We start from the raw sequence: 23,149 nt of genomic DNA on the forward strand, positions 1-23,149 counted from the left end.
GAGGGTCTGAGGACAGAGGGTCTGAGGACAGAGGGTCTAAGGACAGAGGGTCTGAGGACAGAGGGTCTGAGGACAGAAGGTCTAAGGACAGAGGGTCGAAAAACAAAGGGTCTGAGGACAGAGGGTCTGAGGACAGAGGGTCTAAGGACAGAGGGTCTAAGGACAGAGGGTCTGAGGACAGAGGGTCTAAGGACAGAGGGTCTGAGGACAGAGGGTCTAAGGACAGAGGGTCTAAAAACAAAGGGTCTAAGGACAGAGGGTCTGAGGACAGAGGGTCTGAGAACAGAGGGTCTAAGGACAGAGGGTCTGAGGACAGAGGGTCTGAGGACAGAAGGTCTAAGGACAGAGGGTCGAAAAACAAAGGGTCTAAGGACAGAGGGTCTGAGGACAGAGGGTCTAAGGACAGAGGGTCTGAGGACAGAGGGTCTAAGGACAGAGGGTCTGAGGACAGAGGGTCTGAGGACAGAGGGTGTAAGGACAGAGGGTCTAAGGACAGAGGGTCTAAGGACAGAGGGTCTGAGGACAGAGTGTGTCGTATCCTGTACAGTCTGTATAATTTGTGATATTGGGCTATACAAATACATTTGATTTGATTTGTTTGATTTAAAGTTTCATGAGGGTTAAGGTTAGTTGTGATTATCCTCGAGGTGAGGTCAAGTTTTAACAAATGATCTCACAATCAAAATGGGGATAATTGTCGGAATCTTCTAAAATGTGGTTTCCCCCATCTTGCGCCATCCTCGGGTCAAATGTTTTCTTTATGACCTGCAAAACTATTTGTATTTCCATCAGCCTCAGCTGCACTTTGTGTTCAGTGCTAATTAACACATGTTATAATGCTAACATGCTAACCTGAGATGGAGAGCACAGTAAGCTTTTTACCTGATGCACATCTGCACGCTAGCATTTAGTTTAAAGCGCTGCTGTGCAGAACCACGAGCGTGGCTGTAGACTCTTACGCTGTGTCCCAAAAATATTCTGCACACCAAATCCAAGTGTTGCAAATGCCATGTGTTGATTCTGGCAAAGTGACTACATTAAGTGCAAAACAAGTCGGTATGAATAACAAAATAAAAACTAGATTTGAGTGCAGTTAATGGACACTATAAATAGATTTATGCACAAAGGAATTGGAGGAGCTGCAAAAAATGGAAACCCAATGTGTATAATGATAAACAGCGTTGTGAACTCGCGAGAAAACAAAAAATTAATTATTTTAAATCGTGGGAAAAACACTTTTATTTGTGTAACTGAGCGTCACTCGCACAAGGTCGCGGATGGACATGCATATCACACGTGTTGTGGACTATCAGTATATATTGTATATCATTAGTATCTCTTATGAAACTGGGACAGTTTCCAGATGGGAGTTAGAAGTAAACACAATGTGCACATGTGATGCTGGATGGAGAGTTTTAATCTTGAAGGCGTTGTTACGTTCCTCAGCTTTCCTGAGCCTGATGTCTCCTTTAGGCGACGGGTTAATCATCCAGAGGTCATTTCAGATGCACGGTCTGCAGATGACCTTGACTTTCTGTTTTTGAGCAGGGTGCGCACTCCTGAGAATTTAATCCCTGATGTGCTACTCTCAGAGTTTGAGGATTACCTTTTTCATGCTCTGTATGGAAAGCTTTAGAAGAGGAGAGGGAGAAGGAGATTTGGCGATAACCAAGATAGAGCTATTGATTTGGTTCGAAGACCTGCTTCACACCTGGCAAGAAAATATCTGAGAGGTTTAATCAAGCTAATCAAATCAAAAGTGAGGTGTACCAGCAGCCTGCGGTTACCTGCAGTGCTCAGAGGGTTTGAGTGCACGCTCCTCTTTCCACCAACAAGTGTTTGCACCTCAGAAGATTCCTGCTTGTTTGTGTTCCAGTAATTACAGATGGCGTATATTCAAATGCATCCTGTGCTAGGAAAAAAAAGAAAAACTCAGATTGGTTTCTTTAACCCAAACAAGACTGACATCTTGGAAAATGTCTGTTTACTCAAGGTGTCATGTCATCTGGCAGGCAGACACACTGCAGCTGAACTCAATTACAGCCTCCGGTACAGGCAGGCAGAACACAAAGGCAGCAGTCTGAATGACGGGATGTTTCCCAGGTCTGTAAAAATATACAGATAATCAATATCGTTAACCAAAACCTTTGTAAAATACGGCCTGTCAAAGAAGGTTAAATGGAAATATGTCGTCAGGTTGGTTGTGTGGCCACGCCTTGTGTTCCTGTCATTATTGTCTTTTATAAAAATGTCCTTTCACATCCCTCCTCTCTGCTTTCATGCAGTTTGAATTGTCGGACCACAGACTGTCAACAGATCAGAGTCCACGACTGTAAAAAAATGTTTTCATACAAAATTTACCTCTAAAATATTGAGATTTGTTGCTTTTCTCTGTTTCATATCATTAAACTGAATATCTTTTTGGGTTTTGGACTGACGAAACAAGACATTTCAAGACCTTAGACTTTGAGAAACGGACATGTGATGGATAGTTTTCACCTTTTTCTCACATTCAGCAGATAACTCGACAAAGCCATATTCTCCACCGTGCATCTTGTAGTAGGTTGTTCCTGAACCATGTTATGACAGATGTTAGTATTTACTAGTCATCATTTTAAAGCTTGTGTGTGCACTTCATGAGAGGAAGTGGCCCTTCTGCTAATAAAGATCTTTTACCTCATAAAAGGTCAATAAAATAGTTTTTTAAGCAGTGGTGAAGAAGTATTCAGAGTAAATGTCCTGGTTCCTCCACTGTTTTAAGTGTTTCCCTTCTCTCGTCCCTACCAGCTTCAACACACCTTTAATGCAACATGCACAACAATAGCCAAATCACTACTACTCCTGCAGCTACTCCTGCAGCTACTCCTACAGCTACTCCTGCAGCTACTCCTGCAGCTACTCCTGCAGCTACTCCTGCAGCTACTCCTACAGCTACTCCTGCAGCTACTCCTACAGCTACTCCTACAGCTACTCCTGCAGCTACTCCTGCAGCTACTCCTACAGCTACTCCTGCAGCTACTCCTACAGCTACTCCTGCAGCTACTCCTGCAGCTACTCCTACAGCTACTCCTGCAGCTACTCCTGCAGCTACTCCTACAGCTACTCCTGCAGCTACTCCTGCAGCTACTCCTGCAGCTACTCCTGCAGCTACTCCTGCAGCTACTCCTACAGCTACTCCTGCAGCTACTCCTGCAGCTACTCCTACAGCTACTCCTGCAGCTACTCCTACAGCTACTCCTGCAGCTACTCCTGCAGCTACTCCTGCAGCTACTCCTGCAGCTACTCCTGCAGCTACTCCTACAGCTACTCCTACAGCTACTCCTACAGCTACTCCTGCAGCTACTCCTGCAGAAAACAGCCGATCCTGCCAGCTGGATTCTTCCTGTGTGGTGTTTACATGTTCTCACCATGTCGGCTCCTGTTCCCTCTCGGTGCTCTGGTTTCCTCACACAGTCCAAAGACGTGCAGGAAGGCTGGATTGGATTCTCTAAATTGACAGCGGAGTCGTGTTTTTCCACACTGTGTGACGGACAGCAACTTGACCTCTGAGGAGGCCTCAAGTCCTCCTGTGACCCCGAACAGGATCGCCGAATATAGAACATTTTGAGTGCTTTGAGCACGACAGGCAGAGTGTTATCTAGTCCCGTTATATTCAAGACAAGGCCGATATCACCAACACTCAGCTTGATCTAGAATGAATATATGACTTGAAATAGCTCTACAGGTAAGAGGGAAACTATGATTGATATTTCATTAGTGAATGCAGAAAGGTTTCCCAACTCCATCCCTGAATGCAACTCCTTGAGGCAAACGTGTAGTACAGTTTCTCTCCGGATTCCTGGAAGGTTTCCAAAACACCCATTCTATATTCACTGCATCACGTTTGCATTCAGGTGAATTCAGTAAACATAATATGTCTGCAGAGCTGAGTTTATCTCTCTCTGTACTATCTGGAACAGATAACACAAATATTCTCAGATAAGAAACACTTCCGACGTTCTACACGTGCAGTATCCTGGATGTGAACCGTTCATTTTCTAATTTTATCAGTATGACTGAAAGAAAAGATGCATATTAACACGTTTAAAACAATGTTTCCTAATCCTGAGCCCCGGTTTGTGGCTCTCATGTGTTGGCATTCATTCAGGTAAACATCACTTTCTCTGAGAGATAATGAATAATAAAAACCTTCGCTCCCCTGCTGCTCCTGAGACCTCACTATGAGAACCACTCATTTAGTTTAAGTGTGAACACAACATAGACGGCCTAGTGCCTGGACTGTTACATTATTCTGTTTTTGCAGGGGGGGGACACTTTTCAACAAAAAAAAAAAGAAAGGTCCAATGCATAAAATTAAAAAGCTGTTTTTGTGATTCTAACTTTTTCACAACATCGATCTTGTTCTCACAAGATAAAAAGTACTTTTGTTTGGGACATCGATCTTGTTCTCACAAGATAAAAAGTACTTTTGTTTGGGACATCGATCTTGTTCACACACAAATATATCAATTATAATGCAGTAATTTATGGATCTTGTTCCTAGAACTTGTTCAACTAAGTTAATTTACTGTAATATGTTGTCAAATCAATTTTATTTATGAAGCCCAATAGCATCCGCCACTCTCCATCCTTCAACCCTTAATTCAGATAAAGGAAAACTCCCCCAAAACAAACAACAGAGGAGGGACCCTCTCCCAGGATGGACAAACATGCAATACATTTCATTTGTACAGAAGAGACCAACATGACAGAATTACAGATGGATTGTAAACATATGAAGAATGTATCCTGGAGGATGTCAAGCATCTTCCAGGTGTCTCAGAAAAATGGTCTTGTGTTGCATTATATTGATATTCTATTAGAAAACTTAATCAAAAAACACAAACACTTTATGAATCCTATTTGGATACCTCTTGTTCCCACTGGTTAAGATTATCTATTGTTTATTTCACACATTAAAAAACATTTTAGGGATATTTTTTGCAGAAAACAAAGATTATGTGTTAAAACCTGCAGCTGGTCTTCAAACTGGCATGTTGTAGAAGCAGAAGTTTACTTTTTATTTTTATTTTTGCATTATTTAACAAGAAAATTATACAAATAAACAGTAATATTTCAAATTAAACAGGAACTTAGGTAAATATATATAAAAGCAAATGTTGGGATAAACATAAAATGACATAAAATAAAGGTCAACATAAAGAAACAGAGAGTAACTTGAGATAATAACATTAAATTAGGAGAACAGTCTCACAGTTTTAATAGCTTTTATTCTGAAGTTTTACTTTAACAGATTTACATTTAGAAATGTTAAACTTTGCAAAAGACATATTATTTAATATATTGTGTTGAACCGTGAAAAAAAAACCACACATTTTCCAGTAGAAGTTAAAAAATGCAGATATATCTACAAACATCTTGCCATCTAGTCAGGAAACCAGCGGCGGTCACGTGACGCAGGCGTGGGCGGGGCTCTGCGTCTGCGCCGGCCAATAGCAGCGCAGCGTCGGTCTATGTCCCAGCAAGCTCCATGGGGGGAAAAAAACTCGAGAGAGGAGACGAATAACGGTACACACTCCAATATTTATGGAGCAGACCCCCCCTTATACCCGCACCGCATCTGCTCTCGTGATGCACACGTGAATACATGTGTTGGGAACGGACGCGGTGAACGGCGTGTCGGGGGCTGACGGAAAACAAGCGGTCCACCATTGTCTGCGTAGAAATAAGAATGGCCTGGATGTGGAAGGTAAGAGGGGGTTTCTCACACACACATAACAGCTTAAAAATGTGGGAAAATGGTGGGGAAATATGTGCAATGAGCCCCTGACGTGGTTGTCTTTACGTCAGGGTGCGTTTGATGTGAGGTGAACTGTGAGCTGCTGGTGGTGATGCTCCGTGGAGGTACTTCACCCTCCTCTGCCTTCTGTCTGGTGGTCGCCTGTTTGTTTTTTTGGGGAGCATTTGTGATTTTCGCTCGTGCATATGAAGGGAAGCAAGGCCCTGGTGTTTGTTTTTGTCTCCCCCCCCCCCCATTCAGTACATGTCTGTGTGTCATTGCTCGTGATAAAAAGCAGGCCATGCAGCCAGCTGTGTTCACAACATGCCTCATGACATGTTCAGGTGTTCACATGTGTTCAGGTGTTCACATGTGTGAAGAGTTTCACATCCACAGTTGTCTTAACAGACGAGGAGAAAGTTAACAGAAAGTTCCTGAGTGACTCCCTCTGTCCTCTTCTTTGTTTCAGCCTCTTCATGTCAGTGTAATTCAGTTAATATCAGTTCTTTACAGATGTTGACATTAACAACAGTAAGAGCTGAAGGTGCAGCGACTCAAACACACCTGTGTTAGTGAGGGCTGCAGCTCATACTCTTCATTATCATTCATCTTTAGGGCTCAATTTCTCCACAAATGTCAGAAAAGAAATCAGTTTTCTAGAGTTCAAGGTATTCAATTATATTGTTTTGGCTATAAAATGTTTCTTAGCTTTTAGAGTTTAAGGTGATTTCTTCAATTTGCTTATGTTCAGTCCAAAACCCAAAGAAATAACAGCAAATCCTCACGTTTGACAAGCTGGAACCAGCAAATATTTGACTTTGTTTGCTTGAGAAGTGACTTAAACAACTAATCAATTTTAAGATTGTTGCTCTCGACTTGTTTTGTCTGAGCAACAGTCAAAACCCCAAAAGATTTTCCACTTACTATTTTATAATGCAGAGAAAAGCAGCAACTCTTTATATTGGAGAAGGATGATGATAATGATTTCAGCTCGTGTGTGTGTGTGAGAAAGTACTGCATGTGCCTTTGAAAGATTGACACACACACACACACAGTGTTATGCAACAAGTGCAAACACAACTTTGTGTGGCTTCAATCTCTGAAGTGTTTGATAACAGAAGTGCAGCTGAAATCATTCTCAGGATATTTTCTGATATTGATTTATGTGTTTATCACAGTTAAAGTTTATCGGCTGAAATGTGTGTGTGTGGAATCGAAAGTCAGATAATTTAGCTGTAATAATAAATAGTAATAATAATGTTTTTATTGGAGGCACTGAAAAGGTTTATGTTTATATTGGCACAGAGGCGGCAACAAATTATTTTATTCATTCTTGTTTTCAATTGTTTGGTCTTTGAAAAGTGTAAAACAAGTTAAATTACCACCACAGGTGACATAATCATCTATAGTTTAAATCCAAACAGTCAGTTTATCATAACTTAAGAAAAGTTGCAAAACCTGAGAAGTTAAATCTGGGGAATATTTCTGATCAGCCTTTCAAAATAGTTGCAGATTATTTTTGCCCTTCAACTAATTAATTAATCTGATAACTGTCTAGATTTAATTGGTACTGAAACTCAGGTGATGTGTTGTTGGAATATCATAATAATAATAAACTTTATTTGTATAGCACCTTTCATACAAGAATTGCAGCCCAAAGTGCTTCACAGCAAAAACATGTACAAAATTATACAGAGCATTTACAGTACAATAATCAGTGTTGATGTAAATGTGAAATAGCATTAAAAAGCAGAATAAAAATAGTAAATAGCATTAAAAATTGTATTAAATAGCAGAATAGAAATAGTAAATAGCATTAAAAATAGTATTAAATGGCAGAATAAATATGTGAAATAGCATTAAAAATAGCATTAAAAAAGCATTAAAAATAGCATTAAAAATAGCAGAATAGAAATAGTAAATAGTATTAAAAATAGTATTAAATAGCAGAATAAATATGTGAAAAAGCATTAAAAATGGCATTAAAATAGCATTAAAAATAGTATTAAATAGCAGAATAGAAATAGTAAATAGCATTAAAAATAGTATTAAATGGCAGAATAAATATGTAAAATAGCATTAAAAAAGCATTAAGAATAGCATTAAAAATAGCAGAATAGAAATAGTAAATAGTATTAAAAATAGTATTAAATAGCAGAATAAATATATGAAAAAGCATTAAAAATGGCATTAAATAGCATTAAAAATAGTATTAAATAGCAGAATAAAAATAGTAAAAGTGGAAAAGGCTAATAGTTAAGAGATAAAATAGCAGCTTTAATAAAAGCATTTAATGAGTTTAAAGTGGCATAAAGTAGCAGCATTAAAGACTGTATAAAATATCACCATTAAAAGGCTAAAGTAAAGTGTTTTTAGTTTACTTTTGAAGATATTGAGCGAGCTTGCCTCCCTAATGTCTGCAGGTAAAGTGTTCCATAGCTTTAATTGCAAAAGGCTGCATCCCCGATTTCCTTTTGGATGTTTCTTGGAACATTTAATAAACCAGTAGTGGATGATCGTAATGTTCTTGGGGGCACATATGATTAGAGAGTTGGCAGTGTAACTTGGTGCGGTTCCGTTGATAGACAGATATGACAGACATTCAAAGCGACGGACAGTTCTGCATTAAACTCTTTTATGTGTAAAACAGCACTTTAGCTTGTATGACTCAAACAAACGACTTTAGTTTAATAAAAGCATATAATCACAGTGTGATTCTAATGAGGCTCAATAAACGCTAATATTGAATTATCGCCAAATCTGTAACCCAGTGCACAGACGCCATCATGGATCTCTGTGTGCTGTGGAGGTAATGAAGGTTTCAACACAGTGAAAGATTCCTTCAGGTGTTCATTTGTCCCCGACGTGCGTCACAGTTTACAGTCTTCCTTTGCTTTTGTCAGACTTGTGTGTAAGTGAAGAGTTTTCATTCATTTAAAGGCACTTTTGGTTCCTGTCAATCCTCCCAACACCCACAGGAAGAAAAGAGTCCGTCAACAACGTGTCACTTTACAAACTCGCTCAAGCTCATTCTGTTATCTGAGACAGGAGATCATTCACACCGTCATATTATATTAAAACTATAAAAAATGTAATTACATGGTACAAATTACAGAGTGATTGAGCTTAAATAAGAAAAGAGAGTCGGACTGAGAAGTGTAGCGGTGTAGTGATACACTCACTGTCCATGTACCATGTCGTTAACAACGTTTACTGCGACAGACTGATGGATAATCTCATGACAACAATGTGCAACATGTGATGAAAATATGGCATTTATGTTCATCTGATGGTTTCATCTGCTCCTCTTCCTCTTCATCTGTTCAGTGGAGCGGAAGCGTTAATGACGTTTAAGTCGCAAAGTAATCCGTAAAGTCTGTTTCCGTTTTGCACTTTGTTGCAGTTTCTACCTCAGCAAAGCATAAAAACGTCTTGTTGCGATATTTCCACTCAGACAGCTGGACGTACTTATGGCAAATATGCGTAATATTAGTAAGTTAAGCTGATATTAGATACTAACTTATGCTGTGTGTATAAACAGGAAGCTGCAGAATGTTTGAGGTACTTTGGGGAGTTCCTTCAAAGGGTCACAACAGAAACATTAAAGTGATCACGTGTTTTGTGTTGTCTCATGTGATGCAAATACAAGTAGGAAGTAATCAAATGGGATGAAGCAACATCCATCCATCGTCTACCGCTTATCCGGGGTCGGGTCGCGGGGGCAGCACCCCCAAACTTCCCTTCTTCTCCGGGCCACATCCTCCAGCTCCCACTGGGGGATCCCGAGGTGTTCCCAGTGAGGAGATATAATCTCTCCACCGAGTCCTGGGTCTTCCCCGGGGTCTCCTCCCAGCTGGACGTGCATGGAACACCTCCCTAGGGAGGCGCCCAGGTGGCATCCGTACTAGATGCCCGAACCGAAGTACGGTTATTTTATGATATTAATTACTGTATCGTGATATTTTGCAGTAAAAAGTACAAGATTTCCCTCTGAAAGGTAATAAAGTAGAAGTATCAAGTAGCATAAAATGCAAATACTCAAGTAAAAGTGTATATATACCTCAACATTGCACTTGAGGAAAAGCACTTAGTTACTTCCCAGCGTTGTGTTCAGGTGCATGCGAGGATCACTTCCTGCCCCAGAGAGCTGTTTGACTCGCAGTCTGTTACTTAGTCCATGTGTAATTGGTGAGCGAGGCCCGCAGAGCTCTCCGCCGTGCAGGGTTCCCTCTTTTGTTAGCTCGTGTTTTAATTGGAGTGAGTTCATCCGTGAAGAACTGCGCTCAAGCGGGGAAAGTCTGTGGCCGTTGTCCTCCATCACAACAGTGGAGGGCGAGCTCTCCGTCACGTCTCGTGGAAAGATGGCGACGCCGCCGTTGCTCCTAACTACATGTGGCAGAACAAGGCCAGCAAAGCAAAGTTTTTGTGACGGGTTCATGTGGGTACAGGAAAGCACACAAAGAAGACTTCAGATTAATTAATGCGTGCGCACAGAAACACACAGTGGGTTGTGTGTGTCGAGAGGTGTTGTAACCGCTACGGGGAATGCAGTGAGTGTCCCAGTTCTTAAGAGTTTCAGGGATGAATAGCACTTCTCTGAGTCCCGCTCGTCCCACGTGTGCTGGTAGAGAAAGCGCCCCGCCACAGTTTTAGAGAAAGCGCAGGGCGCCGGCAGCATGTTGAATGAGGCTCCGGTTTATATTCAAAGTGTTTATCCGTGCTCGGATTTCCCTTTGTGCCGTTCTCTCCTTTCCTTCTCGAGTGTGGAGTTTACATGAGATCTTGTTTTTAAAGTTCCGGCTGCACAGCGTCCCGAAGGAAAACCTGCTTCATTTTTAATCCTACAGATCAATTACTAATAGTTTGAATAGGTTCCTTTGTGCAATAGCTTTATAGCATAAGTTTAGTTTTATTCATAAATGTTAAATATGAATCGATAGAGAATAAAAATCAATCCAACCGGAACCCAAAAAACGAAATTGCAAGTTTTATGTGAAATGGAAACTTTAACCACAGCAGTGCAGTATTAATACTTTCACTCAAACAACATTTAAGATGAATATTGGTCAACATTTTAATTACAAATAAGACATTTGAGTTTCATTTAGTCGTGACAGCGGCCCCGACATCAGGCACCGCAGGGGCCGACATTTGTAGTCGAGCTCGGCTAATAAAACCTGATATTATTGTGTCGCTGTATATTTAGCTCGATGAGGACACTGCAGTACAGAAATGTGATTTAGAAACAGTCTCCACTTTGTAGTTTGTCCACCAGAGAGCACTGACACGTTTGTCGAATGCCGGCACGTATTTGAGCTTTCTGTACGTTTTGTTTCTCTGTGTGTTCGTGAAAACCTTTGATCTGAATCAGCGACGCAAGATGTCGAGTGCTGTGGAGATTGTAAAGCCATTCGAGGCAAATTCATGACATCGGGCTTTATAAATAAAACTGTTTTAACTTGACTTGAGAGCTAATGCTAGCGAGACCCTCTCCTTCACGTCACGCAGGATGTTCTAGTGTCGCACATTTAATCAAACATTTATCGTGACCACGATTTTGGCTATCGACTGCGTTATTCTCAGGCTCCCGCCAACGATACTCGTACAAACGTGTATAACACGCGTAAAAATGAGACTAAGATACGAAGTAGTGCAGAAGTTAAGATAAAGGAAGAGAGCAGTACTGTGGTAGAGATGCAGAGAACAGGTATTAACATGGAGTAAAACCTTCGGAGGCTCACAGCGACGGTCTCAGCATCATAAACACACAGGTCTGAAGCTCATGTTGACTTCACGCCGAATTGTTTCGACCGTATTAACGAGCCAGAAGAAAACGTCGACGAAGGGAAACAGGAAGCACACAGGCCCAACGCTGGAACTCAATGACACGGGGCAACAAAACACACAGACTATATACACCAGGAAGTGGGCGGGGTAACGAGACACAGGTAGAGACACTGATGAACAGATTGGGAACACCTGGGGCCAGGAAGTAGACACAACTGAAATGAGAAAGAACAGGCAATTAACAAAATAAAACAGGAAGTACTAACACTTAAACATTTAACAGACAGCAGGTACCCTTACAAAGTTTGACTTTAAGTGAACCTTTCTGACTGAATGACCTAAAAGAAGTCTTTGTCGTGCGGCTTCGCTGTTGCCTTTCATTCTCTGAAACCCCTTTTGAGCCAAAAGGGTACCAAAGAAGCGCGTGGCTTCTTTATCATGGTAATGTAACCTACATCTGTTATGCAAACACACACATGTGCACACACACACACACTCACTCACACACACACACACTGCTGCTGCAGAAGAAGAAGAAGCTAGCGCAAAGGTTAGCATATTCACAGTGGTAACCAAGGGTGAGAACCTCGCTCCTGATCTGGCGTTAATCCAGCGGTCGTAGGAACCGGGCCAGCTGACGCGTCGCTCACACCAGAAGTCTTATCAACATCTGGGAAGACTTACGGCTTTAGGCTCCATGATCCCGCTGCGCCTCGTTGGTCGTGTTAGTCAGGTACGCTCTAATCCCGGCTGGTTTCATCATGTGCCAGTTCAGGGTTCCTCGTCTCTGCTGCCAGCGCTGGTCACTTTCTTGGCTATTTTTATACACAGAAAAGAGAAAGTTTAAAGAAGGAGTGGACGTGGCAGCCTACAAATGAAGTTCCACTCTAATTACAGTCCCGGTCAGCAGCATAGAATTATATGTCCTTCACAAAGAACCTCTATTATTGCTGTACATGCAATCTCAAAGGAGCTTTTTGAAGCTTTAATGTCGAGGGTGGAGTTTTCTACTTTAATTACCTTAAATCAAGAGGACAGAGCCAATATTCAAGAATGATGTGCAGTTATTAATCTGCCATTGTTCCAGACGTGAGGAGAAAGTGCAAACACGTTGTAATCAATGCAGGAGAACATTTACATTTAAAAAGGATGTAATTATTCCTGTTTTGATTCTTAATGAATTGCTTTTCCTTTCCTTTCCTGAGACGCTGTTTTAATCACAAGGATTAAATACATTTTATTTATCAGCAGTAGTTTTCCAGATTTTAATTATCATCTTTGTGATTATTGTGCATTTTTTCTTTTTTTTTTATATTCAAATAATGTTGGGAATAAGGCTTTCACTATCAATTATTAAACTGTTGATTAATTAAATCAAAGTGTTTAAAAGTTTAGTTTTAAAATCGTATTTAAAAGCCAATAGAGACATTTTGGCTACAAACAATAAAGATATTAATTTAAAGTAATAAAGAAAATCATCAAATCCTATGAACCAATAATTAGTTTATCAAAGTAGCTGCAGATTCATTTGAATCGTTTACTAACGAGCACTAATTAGGTCCATAAGAGTCAGAAAATATGTTTTTTAATGATTTAAAACGATAATTAAAATACTTTCCTGAAGCCTGAGGTGACGTCTTGAAACGTTACATTTTGTCTGATTTTAAAAATACTGAATCCAAAGATAATCAATTAACTTTCATGTAAGACCCAGAAAATCAGAGAAGATGAAACCGTAGAAAAAGAGGATTTGTGATTGAAAATTAATCGATTTATCAAAATAGTTGCAGATTAATTTGGAAGGAAATGTAAAACGACCGGATTACGTATTTAATTAATGTTGTAAAAATGTTGTTTTCTGTCAGATGTTGCAGAAGCGTCACAGTCGCAGAACGTTTCTGCAGTGACCTAAACCTCAACCCTGACCCCTCAGAACGTGAACCCTGGAGTCCTTAATGAGAAGACGAGTAATACAAACGTAGAAGAAGAGTTTGTTTTTATTGTCGACACGTTCAGCTCTAACTTTCAGTGTTAATCTGGGAGTTTTAGGAAGGATGCTTCTCAGGTGATCAGCTGTTCACACTGGTAGATTTGAACTACACCTGTCTGATCCCTCTGCAGCACACACACACACACACACACACACACACAGCTGACAGCGAGATCTTCTGGGATTAAAGGGTCACACAACATTTTAGGATTAAGTTTTAACACTTCACTCTGCAGCCAGCTGAGAGCTACCACTCGTAGCTAAAGACGAGTGAGTGGCATCAGCACGATCTGCCACGACGGCAGATCTTTGGTGGTCAGATGGCATCATCCGGCCCTCGTGGTTTCCTGGAAGGACTGTGGAGTTTGGGGGGTTTTGAACACGATCCAGGAGGTGATCGTTGCCAGTTTACTGCTGTGTGGAAATAACAAATACCGGATGGACTTCACAATGTGCATGTATGAAGGAATGACCGCTGGGTGCACGGTCTGTGGGAGAGACATGTGTGTCTCTGTTTTGCACGGTTGCAGGACAGGGAATTGTTTGAGAAGCTTAAAAGAGTAATTTCTATTATAATAAATAACAAACAAATAACTTATTATCTAAATATTTCCCTTTTTTCTTTCCCAGCTCAACAAGTCGGCACTCAAACTTTGAAGTTATTTCCTCCATTAATTAATCTTTTGATTATTTTTCTTAATCAACTTAATTGCAGCAGTGCTGTTTGCATCACAGGATAACGACAGCGCCGGGAATTAAAGTGTCCAAACACGGCAGGAAAGTTTTATGTTCCACGATAAAATGACAAACTAGCACATTTAAGTTGAATGACACGTTCTTGGCACCTCCCCTGCTTGTCTGTTCTGTGTTTTCTCTCTGTGACACACTTACACACTTAAATCACACATTTCTGGGCAGTTTTACCAACTTTTAGGGGCGTTTATTTCCTCAGTCCATGAAGTAGTTACAGAGTCATACAACGCCCAGCCAGTTGGACTCATTTGAGCGTGTTGCACCATTGCTGGATTACATTTGGCAAGTCCCCCTCCCTGCACATTGTAATGTTGGCAAGGCTGCCAGCAGCTCATTGGCACAGGGGCGAGCCAGAGCCCCAGAAGAGAGCGATCAGCAGAGGTTTGATAAGGAGTTATGCTCTCTGTAGACTTGGATGTGGCTTAGAAGTGGCGTCCAAATGACACAAGAAGAAGTCATGCAGAATGAGAAGCGGCAGCGGGACGCGTCAGACCGAGTCACAAGGCTGAAGTGTCTTAAGCAAAACACTGAGTCCTACTTATCTCCAGTGGTGCTCGTTTGTACCGGACCCCGACCTTTAAGCTGCTTGTGGGAAGGGGGGGGGGGAAAAGTAAAATCCTTCTTACGAGTATCAATTTAGTATCATAATTTTCTGAAATCCTGTTGCTCACACATGAATTCTTGCCGCACAATATTCCAAAGCGGCCAGGCTCAGTCTGATCCACGCCGCTGTAATCCTGAACGTATCCTTTCAGCAGCGTTCTCCAGCGAGGTGTCCTGATCAGCTGAGTAACGGCTGATTTTCTGCAGTTTTCCTTGAGCTTTCTGCGCTCCGCCCTTGAACCACTGAGCAAGCAGAAAATCCTTGTAATTGCATTAGTGTTGTCCAACTGTGCCACGCCCGCTCCCTCCAGACCGGCTCTGTTAGCTTGATTTATTGCCTCGACATGTTAGGATTTATTTTCATCCCGTCGCAGAATTTGCTGGACAACATCAGATATCCTTGACGAATATCTCGGCTTTGATTTCTCTTTTTCTCAGTGAGAGCCAGGTCTGGTCAGAGTATACGCTCCGTCCTCAGGGCTCTGACGGCTCTTGACCAAACCAGCTAATAAAAGGTTTCAGTGCCGCTGTTATTATCCCCAGTGGAAGCCCGTCGCTGCTCTGGCGCCGGGAGGCTGATTGCCTCCATGAACTGGAGAGGTTGACAGAAACAAATGGAGCCTGGCGGTTAAGTGAGGGCATTAAATAAAGTGCAAGTCAAAAAAATGTTTCATGAATTATAATCCCCCCCCCATCTGCTTTTAATGCCCGCCTGTGCCCTGGAACTTTCTGTTGTTGTTGTTGTCGTCGTTATGAGAAAAGGAAATGGGCAGCCATTCAAAATGCCACAGTGTACTCTGGGTAATATTGCATCTGCTCGCTGGGCTCTCCGTCGTGTTTGAGGTTTTATGGGTAGTTTTCTGAGCAGATTTGTATTTTGGTTTCTTATTGATCTCCCTGAAGACTGCAGGTGTTTGCTTCTTGTTTATGTTGTTGACCCCCCCCCCCCCCGCCCCACACACACACACACACACACACATTGTCTGCCGCAGCTCCACAGAGGCTCTGACAGAAAAGACTCTGCAAACTTTATTGTTGTTCTCCACACTGAACACCTGCGTGTGCCGCAGCGTGTGCCACAGAGCGGAGCTGTTTGGTGGCCTTGGAGTCACCTGGTTGGTTTGTTTATTGTGTGCAACAGCTGTTCCACTTACGTTTCACAATGCTGCTGTTCGTGCTCTCGGAGAACCGTCACAATCTAAAGAGGATTAAGGAGAAACAGAAAGGCTGCGCTTGGCAAATCTTTTGAATGCTTTTGAGAAATCTGCTGCTTTAAACAAAGAGGATTCAGATTCAGTCTCTCGCTCAATAATAACTCCATGAATTTCCAGAGTGAGACTGAAAAGAATATATCTTAAATGCAAAACATCCTTTATCCGATCCAACGTTATCCTATTTGTTCAGCGGCTCAGGGAGATAAGAGCACGTCCGTCTTTTCTTTTGATTTCCACGTCACTGCATCCTGACAGAACCTTCATGAATCATTAGACCGGCATCAGGTGAAACTAACAATAATTTTCATTTCCAATTAGTCTGTTGATGATTACACGTCTGTATCTTGCAGCACGGAGAGAGTAAGGCCTCGTCGCCGCGCTACAATCACAGCAGAACGTCCAAACATTTGAGAAGCTGGAACTAGAGAAGGTGATTGTGATCTCTTGCTCCGACTTGGAGACTTAACATTTTCTAACGGAGAGCCTGCGTCACCATCCGGAGCCGTTTGCATAATTGCAGCACAGAAAGGTTTTGCATTCATTTACAAACAGAGTCTCCATGACGTCGTTTGTCCACCAGAGATCACTGACAAGTCGAGTTGTACTCTGTGAAACGTCCCACTCAGAGAATATATCGGCCTCTGCTGCTTTGATTGTTCTAACCCTTTTGTGTCTTTTGCAAGTCCTCCATCTTTATGTACTGCAACTAATGCAATGTCAGGAAACTCCCAACCAACAGTCCAAAACCCCCAAAATATTCACACGAGAGCATCTCCTGCTTCTCCCTCCACTTCTTTCTCTTCTGTGGAAGAAGATGCAAATAACCTTCGCCAGTTAGAACAATGCATTTGTGACTTGAAGGTATCCGAGTCCTCCCCCCTCTGAGCACCGAGCAGGACACATTCATTTTTTATTACCGAGCCGCTTGAAGATTCAGAGCGCATCGCTGCTTTCTCTCTGTGGCAGCCTTGAGGAGAAACGGTTCTTTAACATATAACACCTTTTAGGAAAATCTCTGCACAGGCCGCGCACGTGTTTAGTCGAGTGGAGGAGAACATTGGGGACGTCCTGCAGATGATGTACTGCATCTGTCGAATCCTTCCAGATTTTCAGATGTGAGTTTGCACTGGTGACGGCGTATGTGTGTGTGTGTGTGTGTGTGTATATATATGTGTGTGTGTGTGTGTGTGTGTATATATATATATATATATATATATATATATATATATATATATATATATATATATATATATATATAAAAAAATGTGTGTGTGAGGAGTCGCGCTGTGAAATCACTACCAATGAGATGAGGCTCCTTTATGGAGTTATGGAGGGACACCATTGAGTTTCAGGGGAAATATCAGTTGCTAAATGTCAGTAATCCTGTGCTGGCATTTGGCAAATTGAAATGGATTTTCTCTGGTCGATGTTTTTCTCAACAACCCCCCCCCCCCCCCCCTGCCTTCGCCCTTCAAACACAAAGAGACAGAGAGAAAAATTGCTATTCTGGTATAAAGTACTCCATAGACATCCAGATTTGCGTCTGCCGAATCTTTCCTCTATTGCACAAAAGACTCTCTCGCAAACGGAGCGTGTGCAGTCGGGTCGTGGTGGACGACGAGCAGCAGATTCATTACACTGCAGCTTCGTCCTTGGCCGGCAGCGCGGTCTCCTCTGCCCATCGGCCATCTGCGACCATAAGTCCCAGCTACTTAAAAACTCTGATATTACAGCAGGATGAAGCTAAAATGGCTGTAGCGAGCGGCAACAGTCATTCTTTGTGATTGGCTGAATGCCACTAGACATTCTGGCTCGACGGTCTCTCTAAATACGACCCTCAACAATAGTTATGGATATTATAGAAGAGGGAACGTGCTTCTTTTAAAACACATTTAATATCCATTTGCTCATAAAAGACAAGTGAGTGGAGCAGGTGGTCTGAATGCAGCGACTGTGTCTTTATAGCGTCATGCTGTGTGTGTTTTATTTGTTATTGTATGATTTACAGTTTATTACCAGGTTCAACAAGCCTGCATGAAGCAGCTCTGCAAGGAAGTGACACAAAGTGAGGACCGTGAGCCGTTAGGAGTGTGACAGGTCGACTCATTCTGCTCACACACACTTTCTCAAGTGAGCAAGCAGCTGCAGCCCGCGCAGCGCAGAGCGTCACCGATCTGTGAACATGTGGTGTGTTTGAAAAAAATTAAAATAAAGTCGTCCAAAAAGTTTCTTAGGATCCAGAAGGGGAAATGAATATGGTAGAGTATTTAATCCTTCATACTTGTGGGGATTATGTTCCATTTGATATCAGATATGCATTAGTCAAATGGGTTTTTGACTGCTTTCCAGTCACACACACACACACACACACACACACACACACACACACACACACACACACACACACACACACACACACACACGTACATCCACATCTACTGATTAAGACGGCGATTTGCAGTATTGATGTTTGAAGCTGTGAAGAAACGAGTTGATAAGAAGGGTGTTCTCCCCCCCCCCCCCACCCCCCCCGCAGAGTCTCATCCACATAAAAGCAAACAGATTTCTTTTTTTGTGCCGGATTAAGATTCTTTGTGAGGCTCTGCACTATAATGAAGCAGTATCATGCCAGCACAGCAGATTAGTGTTCATTTGACCTGGATTGAAGGATTTTCTTTTCATATGTCACCGCTGATAAGGGTGATACAGCGGAAGCAGCACACATCAAGGGCACCAGCGTCAGGATGTGTTCTTATACTGGAGGAAGAAAACCAACGCACTGCGCAGTGATTTCAATGTGAAGAGTGGAGAGTAACTACATGCACTCACTTAAGTACAGTCCGCTGCAGTTCAGAGGGAAATATTGTATTTATTTGACCTTTATTTGACAACTGGAGTTAACAGGTTCTTCTCATTTAAAGATTTGACATAAAAAACAAATGCTGCAATATCAGTATCTATTGCAAACCAGTGCAAGGAGCCAGAAGTCCCTCACTTTGTTACTAAACTCTAAAAAGTCTTCAAGTAATGACGGCGTGCAAATGTTCTCGCTGACGTTTGGATCTGCCAGCACGCACATCGAGCAACAAATATAAATACGGGAGCTGGATTGTTTGCACATGCAGTGTAAACACTTTGCATGAGACGGCTCATTGCATAAACCTCCTGCTGCTGGAACATGGCTGCTGGACAGACCACCTCCATGGCAGTGAATGTCTCTCCAGAGCAGAGCATTAATCACCTTTTGTTAAGACGTGAGGCTGCAGCCGGAGCTCCTCAGGGTGCCACATGACCGCTGTGTGAGGGGACTGCCCCCTCTGCTGGGCTCTGCAGAGACCAGCAGGCTGCAAACCTCCCAGATGAGCGACAGACTTTGCTGCAGCTCGTTCATTCATGTGTCGATCTGAATGAATGCAGCACGTGTGGAGACATGTGTGGGTGGACACATACTAACATTACGTACCTGTACATAGACGTAAATACTGTTCTACTTCTACTCCACTACATCTAAGAGGGAGATATTGCACTTTTTACTTTATTCACCAGTTATTCTGCTTATTTTACAGATACTGTTTCATACAAAACATACAATGAGCTTCTAAAACTTGATGTTCTGTCTAATCTACTCATTTAAATCTGGAATTCAAGTTGGATCTGTCATAAGGTTTATTTTTAGGGCTTGGGGTTACACCCCAGATGAATGAACATCCTTCAGCGCTGAGTAAACTCCTCACAAGCACTGCGAGTTCTGATGAATGTGTATTTCACACATTTTAAATGTTTAAATGTCCTCATTCATCAAACAGATTTATATTCTGGAGCGTCCTTCCACTATGTCCCATAAAACCCTCCCAGATATGTGAAAACTACTTTTTACTTTGTTACTTAAAGTTGATTTTGCTGATAATGTTTCTGAAATGGAAAGAAAACAAGTAAAACCCCAAAAGACTCGTGTAAATAGCTCATGAATGAAATGAATCTTATAATCATAAAGCTAATGTATATTCAATAACATCTACAAATTGTATTAATCCTCGTGCACACTTCCCCGTGGCAGTCGGAGCTCCTGTGAGGGGGAATATTGAGGGGAACTTGTGCGTGACGGTTTTACCGGCAGCAGAGCGCCGGCCTCCTCCTTCGGGGAAATAATGGTTTGTTATCTCGTACTTGGATGACTTTTGAGGCGAGACCTTTTGCTGGGAATATGACAGAAATTAAGTAATGTGTGTGTGTGTGTGTGTGTCTGGACCCAACTCCCCCGTCTCTCTCAAGAGTGGCTCTTTGTTTATGCTCCTGTCTCATTCCCCAGGAGGGCGACACAAGAAGAGAAGAGGAGGACGAGTGAGAGAAAGACTCAGTAAATGTTTTCTCAAACGCCTTAATTGAAATTGGATTTTAACTGCTCGCTGGACCGTGGTGGCAGGGAGGCAGTGTTTTTGCATTGCAAATGTAATCTTCAGTCCGTCCCCCCCCCCCCCCCCCACATTGCGAAGGAGGCACTTGAATATAACTTCCAGATATGTTTTTCCATGAGTCATTTTCTTCAGGTTGAGCCTCTCATTATTCCAATACCCATCGCGATTAGTTTTTCTGAATTGAACTACAGTGCGGTCTTGTTATTTACCGAGCGGGAGCGTTAGTCTTTGTGGGAAATTGTATTCTCTTCATGCCCAGATGGAGCCTGATGGAGCCTGATGGAGGTGAAACTTTGATTGCACAATATGTGTGGGGAAATAAACGGCTTGTGTGCTTCGACTTTCCATTCATCACACAAGTAGATGGGGCACTTCTTGTTTATTATTCTATCATTTTCTAATCTATTGCCTATTCAGTGTGCGTTAAGCAGGGCGATGCTGCGGTGATGGATACAGAACGTCATCTTTAGATCTTTACTTCGGCCTGTAGACGGCAGACAGAGCGGTCGCGTCCTCATACTGTGGAGGAAGTATTCAGATTCTGTACGTAAGAGTTTCCAAACTCCAAGGATGATGGCTCTCCTGTGTCCCGGGTCCCAATGATCCCACGCAAGTCTGTCCGCCATCTGAGATCAATACCCCACTCAAAGCTTTCGGTGGGGGTGTGTTAAATGAAACCTCCCCGGGCTACAATCATAAGTGGCACTGCAGTTAATGGCCATCATTGTCTGATTTGATGGTCACAAACAAGGTCGTTGCGGCCGCATACGGAGTCATTTTCCTCAAGCAAAATGTTTTAACATTGACAAGAGCGCTAATGTTGAAAGTTTATGGGCGCTCTGCTGCCTCACCGCCGCTGTTAACGATCCCCGTCTCCCCTACTGTACTCCTTCCTCAACGTCAAGCCTTTCAACTCTGTCAAACGGCTCAACAGGCCGACTTGAGATTGCCCTGATGGATGAGCGACCCAGGAGAGGAGTCGTGAGTCTCGCACTGGAGCTAGTGGAGGTTCAGCGCTCCGCTACGCCCACGCCGAGCCGTCCAATCACCTCCGCAGTTTGACACATCATTTCCTCTGTGATTTGTGGCCGTTTTGAGGTTGAAGGAGACGGGGAAATTTTGCTGTCGTCATGAGAACAGATGGATGTTAAAGCGCTGCAGACGGAGTCGACGTTCTTCCCCCCCCCCCCTCCTGAATAACCCTCTTGGATTGGTTTCACGCTCCATAATGGACTCCTGATGACTAGCTATTACAGAAAACAACCTGCCATTTGTGTCTTCTTTTGGGACGACACACGAGAGACTTAACTGTCCTTTCAGGAGCGTTCTGTATTATCTCGTGAAATACTTTGAAGTCCTCTTTGTGCTGTTTACAGGATCAAAGCTGGAGCGCCTCTGTTTGTGATCAAAGTTTGGCGGCAGTGGCACGAAATGAGTGCGTGATGTAACATGCATGCAATTGGTAAATGCGATACGCTGTTTGGGGCAGCAAATGGTCACCGTCTCTTTCACCCCCCCCTACACACACACACACACACACACACACACACACACACACCCCCTCTTTCCTCACATGTTTGATCTTGTCTCTGAGAAGCGGAGCCTCCGGCGCCTCCCTCGGGATGTTTGATGTTGCAGATCAGAGCGTAAAGGTGGTGCAGGCACTTTGGCTGTGGGGCTTCACCATTACAGCGCGCCACATCCAATCTTCTCACCATCAGATAACTTCAAAGAATCTGCGAAACACCACCTTCCTAAAGAAGAAAGTTTCCCACCGATGTTGTGTGTTAGATTAGCAGCAAGTTATTGAAGTTTCCTGCGAAAGAACTGTAATAAAAAAACTCCTCTGACTCGAACTCTATCTTCACCCCAGGCTCCGAGATGTCGTAGCACACCACAGATGTTCTTCATCTCTGTCTGAGTCTTTCTCTCTTCTGTGCATTGATCGCTCCGGCTCTGCTCCTGCCAATAGCTTCTTCTCTGTGAGACCTTTCCTCGCTCTCCAGCTCTTATCCATTATTCATCACTCCCGGCTCTTTCTGCCAGACGACCTCTTACCTCCAGATCATCCTTTTGCTGTTTTGCAATATATGAAACAATGACATCCGGCCTGTTGCTTTCTTGCTAGAGATGCTGAAATGGAAAAGTAGATTACAATATTTGTGCACAGAGGGTAAGGTCCCTAATCCTTTGATACAACAAGACTAAGAGTCGACAGTTCTCGCGGCTCTTTGAGCTAAATGCTAACAAGTTGATATTTACTCAAAACCCAAATCATTGAACAAAATCTAAGTTTGACCTGATGATGGCGACGAATACATCGTCTGGGAACGATGAATGTCTGCATGATTCGAGCCAATCCATGAAGCAGATGGTGAGATGTGAACTAAGTGAACGCCTTGGATCCCCAAAGTCCTTTAAATGTGTCCTCTTGGGATCTCGAATGTCTTTGACTTTGTCTCCATCCTTTAGTCGAGACGTTTTACTCTGAATCACAAATGTCAACTAGATGTAAAGTCGCCGACGTCCGTGGGATTCATCCTCCTGTGGGATATGAATGTCTGTACGATATTTAATGGCAATCCATCCAATAGTTCAGATGTTTCAG

General features: G+C 42.6%; 1 protein-coding gene across 2 annotated transcripts in view; it reads left to right on the top strand.

The window, feature by feature from the left end:
* Positions 1-5,455: 5,455 nt before the first annotated feature.
* The window catches only part of st6galnac3 (ST6 (alpha-N-acetyl-neuraminyl-2,3-beta-galactosyl-1,3)-N-acetylgalactosaminide alpha-2,6-sialyltransferase 3), a 52,823-nt gene continuing 35,129 nt past the window's right edge, over positions 5,456-23,149 (top strand). For both annotated transcript variants that reach the window (XM_029453488.1, XM_029453489.1), the window contains exon 1: positions 5,456-5,749. In XM_029453488.1, coding sequence (XP_029309348.1) covers positions 5,732-5,749 — 18 coding nt within the window. In that variant the 5' untranslated portion in view covers positions 5,456-5,731. The remainder of the gene's footprint in view (positions 5,750-23,149) is intronic.

This window comes from Cottoperca gobio, chromosome 17 (genome assembly GCF_900634415.1).
Source record: "Cottoperca gobio chromosome 17, fCotGob3.1, whole genome shotgun sequence".
Taxonomy (NCBI): domain Eukaryota; kingdom Metazoa; phylum Chordata; class Actinopteri; order Perciformes; family Bovichtidae; genus Cottoperca; species Cottoperca gobio.